We start from the raw sequence: 23,726 nt of genomic DNA, 5'->3' as shown, positions 1-23,726 counted from the left end.
AAGGCTCATGGCCTGTGCCTTTCCAATGACATTCTTCCTAACCCTAACCCCCATTGTGATATTTATGAAGGTTATCTCTTTGCTTTTCTTTATAATTTTACCACTATGTATATATACTTCCCTAAAGAACACAGTTGGGTTTTATCCATTTTGGCAAACCATGTTGTATATGTTCTTTTGTTTCTGGTTATGTGCTATAGTTTGTATTCTGTTGTGCAAATATACCAAAATTATGAACATTCATTTCTAATTTTTGCTGCTTACACGTAGTCCTGCTCCTGCTATGAATCTTTTTTCCCCCAGCTGTGAACCTTCTTATACACATCTTCTGGTGAATGCATGCATGCATTTCTGCAGGGCACATATCTAAGAATCGAGCTGCTGAGCATTCATATGTTCTGCAGGGTTCCCACCAAGCAGGGGGTCCGATGAGGGTCTCGATCCCAGGACCCTGGGATCATGACCTAAGCCCAAAGCAGACACCCAACCGACTGAGCCACCCAGGTGCCCCAGCAGTCTTTTACTATTAAGCTTAAATAGCCAATCGAGATTGTTCTGAGATAGTTTTTCCACCACTGATTAAGACCGAGGTCGCCGTTATTAGGGATTACATTCATTTAACTTTTTGAGCAGACTTGGTGACCCTACTAGCCACAGAAGTCTTTGAGACACCCACAGCAATGGTCTGTCTCATTTTGTGAAGAGCGAAATGGCCCAGAGGAGGATATCCAAAGAAGCACCCAGTACATATGCACTTGGTAGGAACTGGAATTCAGGGTCATCTTCCAACTTCTTCCCAGGACACTGATCAATCTTCTTCAGCTCAGCAAACTTGCATTGTGAGGTGTGTAACAATCCAGCGCGCATGCATAGCCAGCAATGATTCGGCCCAGACGGTTCAGGGTTCACCAGCTACTTTCACCGGCGGGTCATTTTTGCTGTCACCAGCCATACTGCTACAACAAACATCTTTAACAGATACATTCCTTTCTTAAAAATTTTTAAATCTTCTTTTTTAAAAGATTTTATTTATGTATGTGACAGACAGACAGAGATCACAAGCAGGCAGAGAGGCAGGCAGAGAGAGGGGAAGGGAAGCAGGCTTCCCACTGAGCTAAGAGCCTGACGCGGGGCTCCATCCCAGGACCCTGGGACCATGACCCGAGCCGAAGGCAGAGGATTTAACCCACTGAGCCACCCAGGTGCCCCAACAGATACATTCTTTATTTTAAGATTTTATTTTTAAGTAATATCTGTACTCAACGTGGGGCTGGAATCCACAACCTCAAGATCAAGAGTCACCTGTTCCACTGACTGAGCCAGGCACCTCTGACAGATACATTCTTAATATCAAAGCCCACACTGTTCCCAGGCAAAGCTTAACTCAAAGCTTCATGGCGCATTTCAACAGACTTCAGTTGTAACACGGACCGTACTGGAGCAAAGCTTTGAGGACACACCTCCACTCGGCTCACAGGGAGTACCACCAAGTTTGTGCACGTCCTCGTGGGGCAGACAAAAGGCCTTGTCAGTTGGATGATCTGCTGACAGGAGGCCATCTAGAGTTTCAAGCAGTTCCACTGGCATAGCCATCTATTTATTTATATTATTTAATGAACATCTAATGTATTATTTTTTCAGGGGTCCAGGTCTGGGATTCAGCAGTCTTACAAAGCTATCTTTGTGGGCGATGTCTCATTTCTTGTTAGCATTTTGTCATCACTCCAGCCAGAAACTGGCACAAATACTACTGTGCTGGGGTTGTAGCCAAATTTCTTAATATATGTGCTGGCTTCCTTAACGTATTCCTTGTGTCTCTTCTGGCAGCAGGTGGCTCAGTGGAATCCATTTTGTAAACCATTAGCTGTTTCACACCCAGTGTGTCAGCCAGAAGGGTCATGCTCATGGGTCTGCCCATTTTTGGAGATGCCTGCTTCAAGTTCACCAACAAGAGCAGCAATAATCAGTCAGCCTGAGATGTGCCTGTACTCACATTATTGATGAACGCTCTGTGTTTTGGGACATCAATGATACTCACATAATACTTGCTGTTCTCCAGTTTCTAAGGGGAGATACCAAAAACCACCACATTCACTCTTGGCCATTTGTCTGACACCCTGGCATACTTGAAGGAGCTCTTTGCCATCTCAGCAGCCTCCTTTTCAATGGCTCTTAGGTCGATCCCACCACATTTATAGATCAGATGGCCAGGAGTGGAGGATTGGCCCAAATTTATGTGCCCAATGATGATAGTGTTGATATTTCCAATTAAGAGGTGGTTTTCCTTTCTAAAATAGGGGTGGTTTTCATGACACCTGTGTTTTCACCTGTGTTTTTTATATCTTAGAACTCATAAAACATTTTGCCAGTTTATACAAACAATATTTATATTTATATTTACCCATATATTTACCCTTTCTTTACTTTTTTAGTCCTTCTTGCCTTTCACCTCTTTCATTCAGTATCATTTTCCTACTGTTTCAAGTACACCATTAGAATAGTTTTAGTGGGTTTTTGCTAGGGTGAAGTTTCTGTTTCTGTTTGTTGGAAAATGTTCTATTTTGCCTTTTTTATTCATATTTTTGATGGGCAGTTATTGCATTTCAGTGTCTTCTAGATATCATTCCCGTTTTCTATGTTTAATTAGCACTACTGAAAAATCACCTTTCTGTATCTTGTTTAAGTGTATGCTGTCTCTTTTCTTTGCCTGCTTTTAAGACTTTTGGGTTTTCTGAAGTTTCACTTTGATGAAACATGCCTAGGTGTTGATTTTTTAAGTTCATCCTGTTTGGGATTTGTTGAGCTTCCTCAATCTGTGCATTGATGACTTTTAAAAATTTTTAATATTTAGTTTCTTCTTTAATCACTTTCCTTTCCTTCTGATATTTCAATTAAAAAGAAGTAAATCCTTCACACTCTATCCTTTAAGTCTCCTCTGGTTATCTGTTGCTGTATCACAAACTACTTTAAAACCCTAGTGTCTTAAAACAACAACCACTTTATGATACTTGTCAATTTTGCTAAGTCAGAATTCCAGCAGTGCTTGGCTGGGTCAATTGACATCCAGCCTGGTCTGGAGGGTCCAAAATGGCTTCACTCATGTGCCTGATACAATGGTGGAGAATAATGGAAACCTAGACTTGCTGAGACTCATGACCAGAAGGCCTACATGTGACATTTCCAGCATGACAGCACCAGGGTAATTAGATTTCTTACACAGGACATCCCAGGAGAACTAGATGTCAGCTATATGGTATTTTCTGAACCAGCATCACTTCCACCACATCTATAGGTCACAAATTTCTGTTATATTCTTTTGGTCACAAATGAGTCCTAATGCCAGACCAGACCAAGAGGAGGGGGATTACATTTTACCTCTTGAATGGGAGAATGTCAAGGTCATATTGTACAAGAGCACATAGGACAGAACATATTGGCACACACACTTGTGGAAAATACAGTTGACCATAGTCTTTTATTATCTCTTTTATATTTTCCATTAAAAAAATCTCTGCATGCTTCATTCCACACTACTTCATTTTATTTACCTACTAGTTCACCAATTCTTTCTACATGATGTATAAGTGTTTTAATAACTGTCTTAACTGGTCTCCCTGCCTCTATTCTTGCCCATGGAACTTGTGTTACCATTTAGTTGGTACTCTCTGGAGCTCAGACATACATAAAAGACCTGCTCTTGCTTCCCTACAACAGTAGGATACCAGAGGATGAGACACAAAGTACACAGGCCTACAGAGAGGTATACATTTGTTGCATCTGAGGAAGAGCAATGAAGCCAGTGTGGCTGGAACATGGTGAGCAGGAAATAATGGTATGAGATGAGGTCAGAGGTTTCAGAGGGTTAAATCTCTGAAACTTGAAGGCCATGGTGAGGGCTTTGGAATTTACTAAGGGGGAGATGGAAATCCCCTGGGACGTTTGGAGCAGAGAATGAGAATCAGAATTACAATTTGAAAATGTGTTTTAGCTGCTATGCTGGAGGCTGCAAGTCTAGTTCAATAATTTGCATGAGAGTTGAGGATGGTTTAGACTGGATTGGTAGCCACTGAAATGGCGAGAAGTAGCTAGACTCTTTTCCACATATTCTTTCTTTAAACCACTCGAAAAGGTTTTTTATTTCCATTATTCCATAAAAACTACATATTCATGGTCACTGTTGGTCTTTACATTACTAATTCTCAGTATTTGATAGTGGATGACTCCATCCTTGCTGTGGGTGCTTGGCTAGTCTCTCTGACACCAATTTTCCTTCATTTTTCTGGTTCTTCATGTCCCTGACCTTTAAATGTTAGATACTCTCGGCATCAGTTCTTTAAACTCTCCTACCTTTTGTTTACACTCATTCTCATGATGGTCTATTCTTATGCAGATAAAATCCAGTTGTATATCTCCATCTCAGATACCTTCCTTGAACTTGAGATTCACATATAAACTCCCTACCTTACCAGGAACAAAATTAGTCTCTTAATTTCTGTCCCTTCCAAAAACCTGCTGTTTGTCCAGCCTTTTCCATGGCAGTCAATGACCATGGAAAATTGACTTCTTTTTAGTTCCTCAGACTCCAAACACTGAAGTTATTCCTAATTCATCTTTTTCTCTCACAGCCACACCTCTCCATCAAATAATTCAATTGGTTTCATTTAAAAAACAACAACAACAACAACAACCAGAATTTGACTATGAACTGAGTATTGGGTAAGATGAAAATGAACTGTAATGGAAAGCTGGAGATGGATGACTAGGAAACTGGAGAGGTCAGCCTTCGGTGCATAGTGCAGCATATGGTTACAGATGTCAATAAATGTGTTGGAAGTCTGGAGGTTCACTGCACAAGCATTAGCTATGAATGAGAAGGGCTGTTGGAGAATGGATAAAAGGGGCTGGAGATTTAAGGAAAAAGTAGAAAATGCAAGACAGGGGTCCAGGACAGTGGGAAAGTCAGCCCACTAGGGCAGCACTCTATAGTTGCTATACAGAAAGAAGGGCCCATTTGAGGTAGAAAGTGTTCTTTTTCATTCCTCAGGTTTGTTCCATTCACAGGGCCTTTGCCTTTCCTATTCTCTCTGCCTGGAAACATCTCTCAGAGCTCCATCATCCTCTTATCATCATTTAGGTCCCAGCATCCTCAACCTCTTCACCTCACACTTCACTTCTTCCTCTTGCCTCTCTCAGAACCTTTGCACAAGACCAAGACGATTCCTCCAGCTCATAAGGTTGACTTTCTACTTGCTCCCCACTGATGCTTCCTGACCCTGATTCCTATACCTTTTTGTAAGCCTCTTTTCTCCTCCATCTCACTAGAGTAAGAGTTTCATACCTTCTGGATGTGTTATCCTCTAACTCTTATTGTGGGTATCATCATCTCTTTACTCCTTGGCTTCCTCTAGACTTTGCTACCTGGATCTCAGGGTTCTCCCTTCCTTTATAAGCAATCTTTGGAGTCTCATTCCTGCAGATAATCTGTGCCTTTTTCATTATTTCAGCACCTGGGAAAGTCAAATGTTGCAATAGCAGGCTAGAGGAATAATCAATGCACCCATACCTATTTCTTAGTACTCGGGGAGATCTACTCACCCATAATCCCAGAGACGCTCCACTGCAGCAATGAAATAGTGTCGTGTTCTCTTCTGAAAGCTGCGGAGGCCCTGATTTTCATCTTCGCCATAGATATCAAAATCTTCTCTCTTCATTTCAATCGAGAAGGTGTCATCATACTCAAATTTGTCTTCCTCTGGCTGAGGAGTACTAACGGGTATTTCCCTTTGATGGCGTTTTGAGACTGGTGGGTTTTGAGAGCACAACCTTCTAGTCCCTCCTTGCTGTGCCCAGGTGGCTTCTCTTTGGGGCTTATCTTGTCCTTCATTTATTTCTTCTTTTGAATGATTATTTTCACAAGGGCCCAGGGACAAAATGGTGTCCTTTCTCCTAAAAGCTGTGTTTTTCTGTGGCTTCTTTTGGGATATCCACTCTTCTCTTGGTATCTGGGTAGCAGAGTGGTCCTCCCAAGCAAGGGGACCCAGCAGCTGGGAGGGAATCTTCTCAGAGCTTTCTGTTGATTTCAGAAAGGGCACTTTTCCAGGTCTGTTTGTTTTATTCAATTTAACAGGTCTCTGGGTTTTCTGAAGAAAGATCTTTTCCATGAGATCCAGGTGGCCAGGAGAATCATTGCTGGTTTTTGTAGCCAAAGAGTCTTGATGAACATAAATTTTAGGAAGTAATTCAACTTTGCCAGATGTTTTATACAAGTCTGGTTTTAAGAGAACAGGGCTTTCAATTTTCTTGTATGTGGGTTGGTTTGCGGCACTTTTCCCCATGGAGCTGAACTTCCCTTGACCTCTAATCATTTCTAAGGTTAGGAAGGCTAAAGAAAGGTTATTTCTTCTGGCTTCTTGTAAGAAATGACTGCTTTCTTGGACCCCAGAACTCCTCTCCCTAAAGGTATAATTATAGGCTGATGCTGGAAGATGAGAGGAGTTGTCTTGGGATGAGATCTTGGTCAGATCTGTATGTCTAATTGATGGAAATGCTGATACTCTTGCAAAAGGTAACGCAGAGTCATTCATTTGCATGAGGCCATGATTTCTCATAGAACAATCTGATAGAAGGGACTGAGTGATGGCTCTTTTTTCTTTCTCATTGTACTCTATCTGTGTGAGGGTGCCCTGGGTCAAATAGGTCATGTTTTTGGACCACTGTGTTGAGGTGTCATTCAAAGTTACCCTCCTTTCAAACTTTATTTCTTCTAGTGAGAGTTTGGGTTGTTTCAAAGCCCGCTTACCACGATGAGTAATAAGATGTTGACCTGGATTAGGAGACATCCTTATAGGGATTGGAAACCTCTCTACCATTTGATTTGTTTGATTTCCCAGACCTTCCAAGTTTGCTTCTTCCCTTAATTTTGAGAAATTGGCCATGTGACTCCCTTCTCTATGTGCGGAGTCATTTAATGACCTGGTGTCTTGAAGTGCTGGAGTATGTGGCTGCTCATGTGAACTTTCTACATTTTGCTTTGTGTTTAGTGAGAAAAGATTTTTCAGGAAATTCTTAGTGCCGATCACTGTATATACCTGAGGCAATGCCACATTCTCTTGGGTTAATTTTTCCTTTCTTTCTATCTCTTCCTGAGATTTCTTTTCTTGATTGTATGTATCATTTTCTTGGACATTAGCCAAGTTAGTAAAAAATATGCTCTTGTTCTTTGGAAAAATCATCTCTTTGAGTCCAGTGTCCTTTGTAAATTCATCCTCTCCTATTACCACCTTCTCCTCTGACAAAAAATTCTGATCTTTCACAGATTCTTCTGATCCTAAAGATGTTAACTGCTTTGGACTGGGCCTTTGCTCAGAGCTTAAGGAGTTCTTGCCATGAGTCTCTTTTATCCAATTTGCTGAATCTGGCAAGAATGGTATCTTGAAGAATGATAGATCTGGATTTTCCATACCTAGTGGCATAGGGCCCTCTTGTTTTTGGTGGGCCATTTCCACATTTTTTGATGAAGTAGTTTTGTTTGACACATGATTTAGCCCCAAAGCTGTAATATTTCTCTCCATAAATGTTTCATTATGAACCAAAGAAATCACTTTTTGAAACTCAGTATTACTTTCTAATATAGTGTCTTGCCAGACTGATGTACTGTTCTCAATAAATAGTGTTGAGACATCAACATGAGTCTTTCCATTAGTTGTTGAGTTAATTGATGTCTTGTTCATCTTTACCAAGGAGATATTAACTTTGAATAAAGCATTATCTTTGACTAATGAAGCAGGTCCACGAACTCTTTCTTCTTTAAATAACCTATTACTCTCCATTGATAATACATTTTCCCCCAGTGAACTTTCTTGACTATTCATTAAAGCTGCTTCTAACAACCTGGAATCATTATCTCCTTCACTTAAGCCCAAAGGTATACTGGACTGAATAAGGTGAGATGAATTTACAATGGTGCTTAAATGACTATTAAAGTGAACTGACATATTTGGAGGTTCTAAGGAACTTGTCTTTTCAGTACCTGCTGCCAACTTCTCTGATGAAATTGTTGGTGAAGTCATTAGACTGTCTGATGAACTAGAAATTTTTAAATCAAGTTTATTCACCTCTACTGTTGCAGGTGTCTCCAAATTCACATTTAATCTTAACTGCAGTTCTGGCTTAGGAGTAAATACTCCGTCCCCACTGTGATGGAGCTCTGGTCTCAGACTTGCCACTTCAGATGCGCCCTTGTTTCCTTCTCTTGCTCCAAGTAAATGATCCTCAGCTTCATGTGTGGCTTCCTGGAAATCAGGTAAGAATAAATGTGGAGAAGTGTTCTGTCCCAACAGCATCAACAGATCACTAGAGGAGACACTTTGTGCTTTAAGCAGCTGCATTCTTTCTGCAGACTGAGGCTCCATCTTCCCTATGTCATTTTCTGGGCTTGTGGTGGCTTTGAATTGCTTCTGCTTAGTGTTAGGGTGCCTTGAATTCTGGGAGAAGCTTCTGGGTCCAATGATGTTGTTTTCATTCAGCAAGGAAGTTGGAATATCTTCATATGTGTCCTCATAATAATCACCAGTGTTCCCCTTACAACTAGAAACCTTCAGTAAGGCTGTCATGCCTCTGTTTCGAAAGTCTGAATTGTGGCACCCCAGAACCCACAGACCTGGAGATGAGGAAGAATAAGACTCTGGTTATTTACAACCCAGGTCCCAAGCAAGTTATGTATTAGTTGTTCTCTTCTATTCCCAGATAATGAAAAAATACTAGTCAGTACCATTGTATTACAGGTCATCAGGTTAAATCCCTGGCACATAAACAGTCCAACAATGGTAGTGAAATTGGTTTTTACACTGCCACTATTGTGGTATATCTGTCTGTAATCACAAGAAAGGTCTGTGATTAAAAGTTAATAGATATCAGGATAAAAATGGAGAAATGTAATTAGCACACACAATAGTGGAGAGTCTTTTTAAAAGAGAGAAAGAGGCAGTGAGAGAGGGAACACAGGCAGGGGGAGTGGGAAAGAGAAGCAGGCTTCCTGATGGGCAGGGAGCCTGATGCAGGGCTCAATCCCAGGACCCTGAGACCATGACCTGAGATGTGTAACTGACCGAGCCACCCATGGGCCCCCAATAGTGGAGAGTCTTAATAGTCACATAGAAATCTTTTTTATTTAATTAATTAATTAATTTATTTTAAAAAAAGATTTTATTTATTTATTTGACAGAGATCACAAGTAGGCAGAGAGGCAGGCACAGAGAGAGAGAGAGAGGAAGCAGGCTCCCCGTTGAGCAGAGAGCCCGATGTGGGACTCGATCCCGGGAGCCGAGATCATGACCTGAGCCGAAGGTAGTGGCTTAACCCACTGAGCCACCCAGGCGCCCCTAGAAATCTTTTTTAAAAGACTTATTTTGTTTTTTATTTTAGAGAGATAGAGAGAAAGAGGTCATGTGAACTGGAGGCAGAAGCAGAGGAGGAGGGAGAGGGAAGGGGAAGGAATCTCAAGGAGACTTGGTGCGGAATGCAGGGTCCAACATGGGGCTCAATCATACACCCTGAGATCATGACCTGAGCTGAAACCAAGAGTAGGATGCTTAACTGACTGAGCCAGCAGGTGTCCCCCACACAGAACTCTTTGATGATGATAATGACTTAATTCATAAAACTTTATGCAGCTTAGCTATTATTGCTATATAACATAATTGCACAGGTTCTCAGAGTTGGGTTGCCTGGGTTCAAATTCTAGCTCTACCATTTACCAGCTGTGTGACTTTGAGCAAGTCAACTAAGCTCTCTGAGCTCCAGTTTTCTAATTTATAAATGATGCTAAAAGTATCTATGCTATCATATAAAGTATTCAAATCATATTACACATGAGTAGCTTCCACTGTCATCAATTTCAGGATAAGTAAGCACCAGGGAGTAGGACTTAGGGTTAGGAAATACATAATATAAAATTACACTGCAAGGCTAGCAATATTAATTTCTACTATGAACAGGAGTATTCAAGTGAAGGAATTTCAGTAGATGCATAAACATAAGTAAAAAAAAAATACACATCAGGTACCTTCACAGTCTCATCATCTTGCATGACATTTGCAAGCAAAATCTTAACCGAATCCAGCTTTCCCTCTAAGGGAAAACTCCCCCTACCCCCAGTATATTTCCCCAGAGACCTGTAAGATAATGGGATGCCGACAGAAAAGGTTTTTCTGGTCAAATGCATTTTGGAATATTGCACTCTATGTGCTGCCAGATAACCAATCAAGTGGGAAATGAAAAGACATTTTCTATCGTCAGAGATTTAGAACATCTACCTTGAAAGCAACCACTGTCAGGAAGTGATGAGGGTATGTTTTCTACCAGAATAAAGGAGTGTATAATATAATATATTATACAAAGGAGTGTACTGTATATTAAAAAAACAGGATGACATGGGGTCCAGGAAATGGACACCTTTCCTGAAGAAGGATGAAGAAAAGTTCCAAGTTAATAATTGATAGTCAATTCTAAAAAGAACCAGCCCAGACAGAAGGAGGATGCATGGGTCTAGGAGGTCAGATTCTAAGTAAAATAAATACATTGTATGATAAAACTCTTGGGAACAAAAAGAGAGTAACTAAAGGGAAAACATAATAAGAACCGTAAAACAAGTAGAAGTTTCTATAAAACAAGTCATAACAATAAGAAATGAAATCTTATTTCATTCCATAGTGAATGCAAGTTTGTGGATTGGGAGCCTAATTTCATGACATTTAAAGGATATTTTTGATGGTGTAAAACAATGTTAGGTCACAGGACACAAGAATACAAATTCAAGGGGCTACATGTACCCTGATCTTCACAGCAGTATTATCAACGGTAGCTAAATGATGGACAGAGCCCACATGTCCACTGACTGACAAATGGATAAAGACTGGGTGTATATATAATGCACTATGGCTTAGCCGTCAAAAAGAATGAAATCTTACCATTCACAATGACGTGGACGGAGCTACAGTGCATTATGGATAATTGCAAAAAACTCATTATTGAGTTCATTTCCTCTGGCTACATACTCAGACACGGGATTGCTGGATCATTCTATTTTTAATTTGTGAGGAACCTCATATTGTTTTCCAGAGTGGCTGCACCAGTTTACATTCTGTCAATAATGCATCAGCGTTCCCTTTCCTCTACATCTTCACCAGCATTTGTTATCTCTTGTCTTTTTTTTAAATTTTATTTATTTATTTGACAGACAGAGATCACAAGTAGGCAGAGACACAGGCAGAGAGGAGGAAGCAGACCTCCTGTCGAGCAGAGAGCCTGATGTGGGGCTTGATCCCAGGACCCTGAGATCATGACCTGAGCCGAAGGCAGAGGATTAACCCACTGAGCCACCCAGGTGCCCCACTCTTGTCTTTTTTTAATAGGAATCCTAACAGATGTGAGGCCATATCTCATTTTGGTTTTGATTTAGATTTACATTTCTTTATAATGAGTGATGTTGAACACCTTTCCATATACCTATTGGCTATCTGTATGTCTTCTTGGGAAAAATTTAATGGTATCCCTTAGGTTCATAGATCCTTTTTCTGAGTTATTTCACTTTCTTCTGTTTGATTAAGTCAGAGGAAGAAAAATACCATATGATTTCACTCATTGTATTTTTTAGTTCCAGAATTTCTTAAATGATTTCTCTTTTTTGAGCTTATTTCGTTAATGTACTATTTTCCTAGTTTTATTGAATCGCCTGCTTGTGTTCTCTTGTATCTTGCTGAGCTTTCTTTAAAGAGTAAGTCTGAGTTCCTTCACAGGCAACTTGTAGATTTCCATGTCTTTGGGATCAGTCGTTGGAAAATTACTGTGTTCCTCTGGTCGCATCAGGCTCTCTTGCGGCCCTGCACTGATGTCTGCACATCTGAGGGAGCAATCACCTCCTCCAGTCCGAATGGACTGACTTGATTGGGAATGACTTTCACCTGTGGGTGACTTTCACACCTCCGTGTGTGCTGTCTGGGGTTCAGCAGCTCCAGGTTCAGGGAAGGCACAGCAGCATCATTTCTATGCAGCTCTGTCAGCTGAGGTCAGTGTTGGTGAAAAATGGAGGGGCGGGGGGTCCTTGGTGGCCAGAGCTGTGTCTGGTAGCAGTGGTCGTTAGAGCGGTTGGACTCCCAGGTGATGGAGGCTGCTGGGGTCCTCTTGTTGTCCTTTTCACCCGTCCTGGAGCCGGGAACATCCTGGAGCCGGGTCTAGCATGTGAGTGTTCTGGGCCAGAGGGGTGTGGGCAGTAGCGGCAGTGCTGGGTTTCAGAGTGCAGACACGCAGAGTGGCAACGATGTCTGCTGTGCTGGTGGCAGTGGCCATAGGCACAGATCATCCATACCTAGGCCCTGGTGGGTGGGGTGACCTGGTGGCTTGGTGCTTGGGCCCCAGGGATGATGGGGGGCTGTAGGGGTGCCTCAGGCCCTGAGAAGCAGGGCGACATTAGCTACTCAAGCTCTGAGGCTGGCGGGTGCTATATTCTCAATTAGATAATAGTAATAGTTGTAAAACACGGTGAATATGCTACAAGCCACTGAATTGTGTACTTTTAAATGGTAAAAATGGTGAATTTTATCCCCAAAAAATAAACAAAAAGGATCAGACTTGACCACATTGAACACAGGAGATCTTCTCTAGGGGCTTCAGTTTCAGCTTTGTAATTAGTGATGCTCTATTAAAATTTTTTCCTCAAGACACATAAAGCAGAGTTTTAATTTATCTTTAGAATTTAAGTGATCACCAAAATAATCTAGAAGCTTTTCAAAATGTTGATATTTAAAATATTTTTCCCCATTTATACACTCATGCACATACAGACATTTTCTCTTTGATCTAGATTTTGACAATTACAACATACTATACATACTGCTTCATAATCTTTCATCTTTTTGTACTTGGTTCATTCATTAGTGGGAAAAATATTTATTAAGCACCTACTATAGGCCAGGAACTAGAAACTTCAGAGATATGGTGATGAATAAGATAAATGAGGTCTCTGTTCTCAGAGAGTTTGCAAATCAGATATAAAACAGATAACAAAGACAGACACATGAATATAGAAGCTACTTTCAGAGATGTTTTTGGAGTTCTGTCAGGTTCTTCTTTAGTCACTTCCCACAAAAGTACACTACTTGAAGTAAGATAACTTTCTGGGTATGTTTGTATATGAGACTGGCTTTTATCGTTTAGAAACTCTCCCATGACAGTTTATCTCCAGAAAAGCCTTCCGTGCAAGAGAGTGACTAGAACATGCGGTAGTTTCGTGTGCTATCCTCTGCAGATGACGGAGGTGGGAGCGACCGGGGTGTGGAGTGGGCTGGCACTTGTTGATAAATGGTAGTAAGGAAGCAACAATCTGTGTTGGATTTAGGCCAGGCCACTGTTCCTCCTGATCACAGGGCTGGTGCTTTGACAAGCCTTGCACTGCTTATGAAGGAAGAGGGAAGATGGAAACTGCCAGTCACATTCGTCCTGAAGGGTTCCCAGCAGTGTGAGGGTGTGTACGAAGAGAGGTGGCACTGCACTCCCAAAGTCTTCTGTGGTATTTATTCAATGTTCACAAAGCACATACTTAGTTCTACATGTTGACTGTGTCATGATCCCAGGGTCCTGGGATCGAGCCCCACATCGGGCTCTCTGCTCAGTGGGGAGCCTGCTCCCCCCCCACCCCTGCCTGCCTCTCTGCCTGCTTGTGATCTGTCTGTCAAATAAACAAGTTAAAAAATCTTTAAAAAAAAGTATACTCACCACTATAGGTTAATAAACACACTTATAATTTAGGCCAATGGTAAGTAAAAGGACTTTTTAGAGGAAAGACTTTAAAGTTAAATACCTGACAAAGTATTATCATGAAAATGCTTTGCAATGCTAAGATCACTTGGACCATTCAGTATTTGCACACATATGAGCATACGCATGACTAGTGAAGTGATCACAGCTGTTAGTAAAAGAATAATATCAATAACTCTTGGTTTCAGCTTAGGCCCTGATCTCAGGGTCCTGGGACCAAGCCCCACGTTGGGCTCTGCGCTCAGTGCAGAATCTGCTTAGGACTCCTTCTCCTTCTCTGTCTGCCCCTCCCCACTGCTAGCTCTCTATTTCTCAAGTAAATATATAAAAACTTTAAAAAGAATAATATAAATAACTAACCTGGGTTTTCCATCGACATGAAGACAGTTTCTCCTGAGAATGGGAATAGGGTAAGTGTGTCTTCATAGACCATTTTGTGTTTGAAGGTATATCCAGAGAAGAAGACAGACAGGAAGTCAGTCTGTGCTCCAACACTTAGAATGTACCAGTATGCCACCTCATGCAAACAAACTGACAGCTGCAAATTGTCAAAAACATAGCCATTGATGCCTGCAGAAGAAACAGGGGACAAGAGGTTTTAGCAGTATCCAGATTTACTACTTGAAGCTGTCATGAGAGGATTAGAAATAATTACATGTTATGCCCATTACCTGATTCCCAAGAAGACATAGCATTATGCTTTCAAAAAAAAGTAGATTATTAATTCTTGATCAGGTCCCAAACCAAAGTGAGAGGAATCATAGACCTTGACTCTTCATGAACTAGAGGGAAGAAATCCTACGAAACATGGCATTGATTGATTTATACAACTGGAATGTCGGCTGCCAATTAGATAAATGTTAAATTTTCTCAATTTCATAACTCCACTTTGGTTTTGTAAGGGAATATCTGCATTCATAATAAATGGACAATGAAGTACTAAGAGATAAAAGCACAACCTGTTCTCAATTAGAAAATAAGTAATAAAAGTAAGTATATAGAGAAAAGAGAAAGATAAAACAAATATAGAAAAATATTAAAAATTAGTGAATCTGGGTAAAGGGTAAAGGGAGCTCACTATCCTATTCTTGCAGAACTTCTGAAAGTTTGAAGCTATTTCTAAATAAAAAGGAAAACAAAAGTAACTTTGACTTCAGTCTATAAAGGGAATTGTTTCTGAAAGCCTCTACCCTACATCTATCCATTCATCTATTCAATAAACATTTCTCTATTTTGTAGGGCGGTGGTCCACAAATCAAGTAAGCAATGCTCTAACTCTAGCTTAGTGCAACTAACTGAGAATCAAATTTTCTTGCCTTACAAAGCACTACAAGATATTATAAATCTATTGTAATTAAATCTGTGGTAATATGCAGGTATAGATGATACCAATCAGAATACAGATGTAGATAAATATGGGAATTTAATATATGATGGTAAAGGCAGCATTTCAAACAGGCAGCAAAAGAGAATGAGCTACTGGTAAATGCTAATGGAAAAGATGGTTATTCATATGGAACCACAAAAGACCTCTAACAGCCAAAGCATCCGGAGAAAGAACAAAGCTGTAGTAATCACAGACATGGCATGAAAACAGACACATAGACTAAAGGAACAGAATCCAGAGCCCGGAAATAAATCCTTAAACACATGGTCAACTAATATTTGATGATGTAGTCGAGAATGCTCAGTGGGGGAGGGCCTGTGTGGCTCAGTGGGTTAAGCATCTGCCTTTAGCTCAGGTCATGATCCCAGGGGCCTGCTCAGCGGGGATTTTGTTTCTCCCTTTCTTGCCCCCACCTCATGCTCTCTGTCTCTCAAATAAATAAATAAATAAAATCTTAAAAAATGTTTAGAATAAGTTTTGTATCAACATGGATAGGACTGGAAGAGATTATGCTGAGTGAAATAAGTCAAGCAGAGAGAGTCAATTATCATATGGTTTCACTTATTTGCAGAGCATAACAAATAGCATGGAGGACAAGGGGTGTTAGAGAGGAGAAGGGAGTTGGGGTAAATTGGAAGGAGAGGTGAATCATGAGAGACTATGGACTCTGAAAAACAATCTGAGGGGTTTGAAGGGGCGGGGGTGTGGGAGGTTGGGGTACCAGGTGGTGGGTATTATAGAGGGCACAGATTGCATGGAGCACTGGGTGTGGTGAAAAAATAATGAATACTGTTATGCTGAAAATAAAAAATAAATTTAAAATAAAGATCTCCTACTATTTATTTATTCATATCAATATGACCCTTTATCTTGATTAACAGTTTTCTTATGTAATTGGCTAACCCTAACCCTAACCCTAACCCTAACCCTAACCCAAGATAGAGATGTAGTGAAAAGAAGGGCCATCTGTACCCCAATGTTTATAGCAGCAATGACCACGGTCACCAAACTGTGGAAAGAATCAAGATGCCCTTCAACGGACGAATGGATAAGGAAGATGTGGTCCATATACACTATGGAGTATGATGCTTCCATCAGAAAGGACGAATACCCAACTTTTGTAGCAACATGGACGGGACTGGAAGAGATTATGCTGAGTGAAATAAGTCAAGCAGAGAGAGTCAATTATCATATGGTTTCACTGATTTGTGGAGCATAACAAATAGCATGGAGGACATGGGGAGTTAGAGAGGAGAAGGGAGTTGGGGGAAATTGGAAGGGGAGGTGAACCATGAGAGACTATGGACTCTAAAAAACAATCTGAGGGGTTTGAATTGGCAGGTGGGTGGGAGGTTGGGGTACCAGGTGGTGGGTATTAGAGAGGGCACGGATTGCATGGAGCACTGGGTGTGGAGCATAAACAGTGAATTCTGTTACACTGAAAAGAAATTAAATGAAAAGAAAGAAAGAAAGAAGAATACTCAGTGAGGAAAGGGTAGTGTCTTCAATAAATGGAGTTGGGAAAACTGGATAACCACATGGAGAAGAATGAAATTGAACCCTTACATTACACCACAAACAAAATTAACTTGAAATGGATTAAAGACTTAAACATAAGGCCTGAAACTGTAAAACTCCTAGAAAACATAGGGGAAAAGCTCCCTGACATTGGTTCTGGCAATGATTTTTTTGAATATGACACCAAAAGCACAAGCAACAAAGGAAAAATTAATAAGTGGGGTCATAGCAAACTAAAAAGCTTCTGCACAGGAAAAAGAAACAATCAACAGAATGTAAAGGAACCTAAGGAATAGGAGAAAATACCTGCACATCATTTATCCGATAAGGGGTTAATATCCAAAATATATAAAGAACTCTTACAACTCAACAACCACAGATCTGGTTTTGAAAAAGGGTGGAGGAACTGAATAGAATTTTTTCCAAAGAAAACATATAATTGCTCAAGAGGTACATGAAAAGGTTAGGGTTAGGGAAATAAATCAGATAAAGAAAGTCAAATACTATAGGATTCCACGTATATGTGGGATCTAAAAAAGCTAACTCAGAGAACCAGAGAGTATAATGGGTGGTTACCAGGGGCGGGGGATAGGAGAAATGGGCAGATGTTGGTTAAAGGATACAAACTTCTAGTGAGAAGATGAATAAATTCTTGGGATCTAATGTACAGCATGGTGATTATGGTTAATAATATCGTATTACACAGTTGAAAGTTGCTAAGAGAGTAGATCTGAAATTTATCACTAGAAAAAAGAGATGGTAATGATGTGACATAGTGAAAGTGGCCGCTAACACTATGGTGGTAATCATTTTGCAAAATATGTGTATCAAATCAACAACTTAAACCTACACAATGTTATGTGACGACTCTATTTCCGTAATTCTGGACCGTACAAAACCAATAACAACAACAGACTTGGTGTGAATGGCAATATTTCAAGAACAATCATCTTCAAAATGAAATAGAAAAGTTCAGAAAAAATAGGAAACACAAAATAAGATCAGACCATACATGCCATGCAGATGGGCTAAATGCCCCTCTTGAGAGAGAGATGGTCAAGTGGATTTGAAAAAACAGAAAATCTCCTCTTCTCTAGACTCATACTGCCATACTCTTTTTTGATATAATTTACATAATTTTGTTCTTTTAAAAAAAAGATTTTATTTATTCTTGCGAGACAGAGAGATGGTGGGGGGCAAGGGGGGGCAGAGGGAGAAGCAGGCTCCCCAAGGAGCAGGGAACCTGAACCACCAGGCGCCCCATAATTTTGTTTTAGAAACAATGTGGGAGTAAAGTGCTACAGATGTGATTAGAAATACTGAGGAAAGACCCCTAATCCAGAGTAATCAGAACATACCACTCTGTCTTGAAACCATATCACTCTCTACAGAGACATATATATGTACCTATGGTTTCCCTTTTGTGGTCATTGTTTATTTTACAAAAATGAGATAATATTACATACACTTTTTCTGCACCTACAATACATTATTCAATAATACTTCACAGAAATTGCTTTAAGTAGCTGCTCTAATTCATTCTTTTTTAAAGAGGATTTTATTTATTTGACACAGAGAGAGAGAGAGAGTGCACACACAAGCAGGGGGAACAGCAGAGGGAGAGGGAGAGGCAGGTAGGAATGTTGGATCAAAGGTATATATAGGTTTGCTGGGGCGCCTGGGTGGCTCAGTTGGTTAAGCCACTGCCTTTGGCTCAGGTCGTGATCCTGGAGTTCTGCAATCAAGTCCTGCAGTGGGCTCCCGGCTCTGCGGGGAGTCTGCTTCTCCCTCTGACCTTCTCCCCTCTCGGGCTCTTTCTCACACTTTCTCTCTCAAATAAATAAAATCTTTTTTAAAAAGTATATATATTTAATTCTAAAAATTTACATAGCAGGGGTACCTGGCCGGCTTCCTTGGAGAAGCATGTGACTTGATCTCAGGGCTGTGAGTTCAAGCCCCATGTTGGGTGTAGACATTACTTTAAAAAATAAAAATAGAAGTTTAAGAAGTAAAATTGATTCTTATTTGGTGCACAGTTTTATGAGCTTTAGCACATATGTCAATGTGTGTAACCACAAGCACAGTCAGGATACAGAACATCTCATTCGATATAGAAAACTCCTGATAGCCACTGTTCTAGTTTTCCATGCCTCTACATTGCCTTCCCCAGAATGCCTTGTAAATGAAATAATACAGTATGTCACCTTTTGAGACTGGAAGCTAAAGGTAAAGGTGGGAAAGGATAGGTTTCCTTTTTTCCTTTCTCCCTCATTGTATTTTCCCCAGGGGATAAAAATGGCATGGACCTCAAAACTTACCCAAATAAATCCCCCCAAAACTGAGTTTCCAAAAAGTTATGGTTTCTTAATTCCTCATAGAAAGGGGAGGGTGGGGCGCCTGGTTGGCTCAGTCAGGTAAGCATCTGCCTTCGGCTCAGGTCATGATATCCAGGTCCTGGGATCGAGCCCCACGTCGGACTTGCTGCTCAGTAGGGAGCCTGCTTCTTTCTCTCTCTCTCTCTGCCCCCTGCCCTTCGACATTGCTCATTTGCTCACTCTCTCTCAAATAAATAAACAAAATCTTGAAAGAGAAAGAGGGGAAGGAACTTGTGGGAAGGAAGTCCCTGGTTTGGGGGGAGACTCCCCTAGTTTGGTGGGACACCCCCCCACGTCAAATGGCTGGCCCAAAGGGAAGAAGCTTGGGGCTAGAGCATTCAAAACCTCCTCACACCCAGTTTTATCGAAACCAAAAAATTTCTCCCCCACCTCACAAAACACAAACACATGCATACATATATGTATTTGTTCTTTCTTACAAAGCAAACAAAAATTCAAAGACATTAAGCTTTAAAGTGAATCTAGAACAAGGGATTGTGAAGTTCCCTCCTGCTCCTCTCTTACTGTGGGGTTAACTGGTACAAGTCCAGCAGAGGAACCTGCCCCAAGGGGATGGCAGAGGAAAAGGACACAAAGGAGCAAAGGATGGGGATGTCCCCCAAGTCGACCAGCAGCCAAGCAGCAGATGTGGGCATGATGCCAGTGAGGACACATCACTTGGAATTTTCCAGTTGGGATGGGAAGTGGGTAAGAGGCATTCTCGTGTAGTCTTCAGTCAATTTCAAGTCAAGTCAGGACAAGGAAAACAGGGGGATGAGTGCAGTGTGTGGAAAGGAGAGACTGGATCTTCTGGGGCCCTGTGGTCAGAAGGAGCGCTGCTTACTCAGCTCCTGGACAAAGAGTTCAAGGACTTCCTCATCACTGGAGCTGGGTGCAGAGGGCCGAACCTCAGAAGTGGCAAATGAAGAAGAGGACCTCACCCTTGGCAACAAGCATATGCTGCTCTCACAGGGTCTGCCTCCGGCTCGTCCCGGCTGGTCACTTCATCCTTGAGGCATTTCTCCCCTCCAGGCAGTGCTCCAAGGGCAGGCTGCATGACCATGGGTGAGTGCTTCTGGGGTACCCCCGGCTCAAGGCTCAAGTTGTCTGTTTCCAAGTTTTAGCAATGATGGATAGAGCGTCCATAAACCTTCCCAGGCAGGTTTTTGTGTGGATGTAAGTTTTCATTTTTCTCGGGAAAATATCCAGGAGTGGTCCTGCCGGATCGTACGTTAAGTATATGTTTAACTGTCTCCCACCAGCACTGGGAAGGCTCCTACTGCATATTTAATTTAGACGTTTTATCTCAGCTATTAAAATAGGCATGGAGGGACATCTCACTGAGGCTTTTTAAGCCAGGTGTGGAACCCAGCGTGGGGCTTGAACTCACAACCTTGAGATTAAGACCCGAGTGGAGATCAAGAGTCAGATGTTAACTGACTGAGCCACCCAGGTGTCCCCTCAAGCAATTCCTTATGTTTTTAACCCTTTCAGTACTTCTTTGCCTTCCATATATCTTCTTTGGTGATGTGTCTGTTCAAATCTTTTGCCCATTTTTAGTTTTTTTTTTTTTTTAACTGCTGAGCCTGAGCATTCAGATATGAGATTTGCAAATATTTTCTACTCATCTGGGACTTTTCATTCTCTTTAACCTTTCATTCTCTTTATCTTTTGTACAGTAAGTTTTAAATTTTGATGAAATTCAATTTATCAATATTTTCTTTCCATGGATTTTGATTTTGATGTCATTAATCAGAAGTCTTCTTCTAGCTCTAGGTCATGGTTTTACATTGTACACTTAGATCTATGATCCATTTTCAGTTAATCTTTGCTAAGGTGTAAGATTTAAGTCAAGGTTCATTTTTTTTTCATATGGATGACCAATTATTTTAAAACTATTTGTTGAAAAGGCTATCCTTTCTCTATTGAATTGTGTTTCCATATTTGCCAAAAACGAAGCAGCCATGTACCTGTGGGTCTATCGCTACACTATTCTGTGTCCTTGATCTTTGTCAATATAATGCTATCTTGATTGCTGTAGCTTTATAGACAGTCTTAAAATCAGGTAGTAAGAGTCCTCCAACTTAATTTTTCTTTTTCAAAATTGTTTTGGCTTATTCTAGTTTCTCTGCCTTTCCATATAAATCTTATAATATGCTTTCTCTATCAAATTTTACTAAGATTGGGGTGCCTGGGTGGCTCAGTGGGTTAAAGCCTCTGCCTTCGGCTCAGGTCATGATCTCAGGGTCCTGGGATCAAGCCCCGCATCGGGCTCTCTGCTCAGCCGGGAGCCTGCTTCCTCCTCTCTCTCTGCCTGCCTCTCTGCCTACTTGTGATTTCTCTCTCTGTGTCAAATAAATAAATAAATCTTAAAAAAAATTTACTAAGATTTTACTTGCTGAGATTTTACTAAGAATTGCATTAAATTTATAGCTGACACCTTCACTCTACTTCTATCTTCTAACTTCCAATCTGTGATCATTATATCTCTCCACATTATGTCTTAAATTTTCTTGCAACAATGTTTTACAATTTTTCGTGTGCAAATTTTGTACATTTTGTTAGATTTATGCCTATTTTAGCTATTACAATTGGTATTTTCATAATTGTGTTTTCAATAGCTTGTTGTTGGAGTATAGAAATATGATGGACTTTTGTATGTTCACCTTGTATTCTGCAATGAAGTTAAACTCACTTATTAGTTCTACGAATTTTCTTGTCGAGTTCTTGAGATTTTCTATGCAATAAACATGTCATATTTGGTTTCATTTCACTTTAGTATGAATGCTTTTTAAAACTTTCTACCTTCCTTCCCCAATTTACCTGCTGGCAACTAGTTTTCAGGGTTCTCAGATAGCTACTTCATGTGTTCTGTTAGAAATTTTTAGGCATTCGGTGGGATAGACAGGGTAACATGTGCTTATTCCATCTTAACCAGAACCAGAACTTCAAAAGACATATTATTTTTAATTTTAATGGTTTCAATCATACTGGTTTCAAAATGCTGTACTAGTTATCCAGTAGCATGGTACTGTAGTGAGATTGAAAATTTTTGAAAAGATTTATATCGTTAAGTTAGGGGTGGGAAGAAGGGGCAGACTGTGTACTGAGCCCAGGCTCCACACCTAACACAGAGCCCGATGCAGAGCTTCATCTCATGACCCTGAGATCATGACCTGAGCTGAAATCAAGACTTGGATGCTCAGCTGAGACTGAGACACCCAGGTGCCCCTACGACTGGTGTGTCTATATATATATATATATATATATATATATATATATATATATATGAATTTGTGGAGGGGAAGCAAGATGGCAGAAGAGCAGGGAATCTCATTTCATCTGGTCCCTTGAATTTAGCTAGGTAACTATCAAATCATTCTGAACACCTATGAATTCAATCTGAGATATAAGAAAAGAATTGCTGGAATTCTACCAATAGAAAACCAACCAGTTTTTGCAAGGTAGGGGGTGTGGAGAAGTGAATCTGAGCCAACATACCGAAAAATAAACCCCGGGGCAGGAGGGAGCCTCCATCAGCCAGCTACCGAAAAGTGATCCAGCAGTGGACTGCAAAATCAGAACCTTTAGAGGTCTGCTCCGGTGAGGGACTTCCCTGCCTGAAAGGCACTCAGGTGGTAAAGTGGGGCAGAATCCTAGGTGGGACTGTGTGGTCTCAGGATCCCAGTTGTCACAGAAAGAACAGGGTTGCCTGAGCTGGCAGAGTTCCCAAGCATTGCAGCAGGCAACCAGTTACGGCCAATGCTTGGGTCGCCATAAACCATGAACCACTGTAGGATCTGGTGATTGGCCTCTGTGTGCAGGACTTGCAAAGGGCAGAAACCCTGCCACCCTCTGCCTTTCCCTGGGAGGGTTTGTGCAGGTGCACACTGCAGGAGTCTGTAGACTTTGGCACACAGAAGTGAAGACTGCTTATTCCTGAGGGTTTACTGATGAGAGGGGACCACGATTTTTCAGGTCTGGGGCTGGAGATCAGGAAGCGGCCATTTTTACATTTATCCTCTAAAGAGGCACAGAAAGCCTTCAGGGAACAAAAGGCACATAGAGCAATCTGGAGCAGCTCACACTGAGCGCTGACAAGGGTGGTGCAACCCCACCCAGGCAAGGACACCAGAGAATCAGCACAACAGGCCCCTCCCCTAGAAGACCAGCTGGAACAACAGGCAACACCAAGTTCACAGAGCACATAGGACTGCAAAACTCCAGTGCCAGGGGAGAACAGTACACAGAATTTGAGGTTTATTCTCATTATACCTTTATCTTTCAGTTTAAAAATTTCCATTGTTTTTTCTTACACTATTGGTGGGAATGCAAGCTGGAGCAGCCACTCTGGAAAACAGTACAGAGGTTCCTCAGAAAGTTGAAAATAGAGCTACTCAGCCATCAGAAAATGAACTCTTGCCATTTGCACCGACACAGATGGAACTAGAGGGTATTATGCTGAGTGAAATGAGTCAAGCAGAGAAAGACAATTATCATATGGCTTCGCTCATATGTGGACTATAAACAGTAAGAAGCAGTGCAAAGCATAGGGGAAGGGAGGGAAAACTGAACTGGAACTCGTTAGAGAGGGTTACAAACCATAAGAGACTCTTAATCACAGGAAAGAAACA

At 41.0% G+C, this 23,726-nt stretch overlaps 1 protein-coding gene across 2 annotated transcripts in view; it reads right to left on the bottom strand.

The window, feature by feature from the left end:
• Positions 1-23,726, bottom strand: part of F8 (coagulation factor VIII) — a 114,738-nt gene that overhangs the window by 35,069 nt on the left and 55,943 nt on the right. For both annotated transcript variants that reach the window (XM_044235010.1, XM_044235011.1), the window contains exons 13-14: positions 14,173-14,382; positions 5,596-8,659 (exon numbers count right to left, since the gene is read on the bottom strand). In XM_044235010.1, coding sequence (XP_044090945.1) covers positions 5,596-8,659; positions 14,173-14,382 — 3,274 coding nt within the window. The remainder of the gene's footprint in view (positions 1-5,595; positions 8,660-14,172; positions 14,383-23,726) is intronic.

This window comes from Neovison vison, chromosome X (assembly GCF_020171115.1).
Source record: "Neovison vison isolate M4711 chromosome X, ASM_NN_V1, whole genome shotgun sequence".
In the NCBI taxonomy this organism is placed as follows: domain Eukaryota; kingdom Metazoa; phylum Chordata; class Mammalia; order Carnivora; family Mustelidae; genus Neogale; species Neogale vison.
Note: the sequence above shows the minus strand (reverse complement) of the source record. Positions and strands in the feature narration are given on the sequence as shown.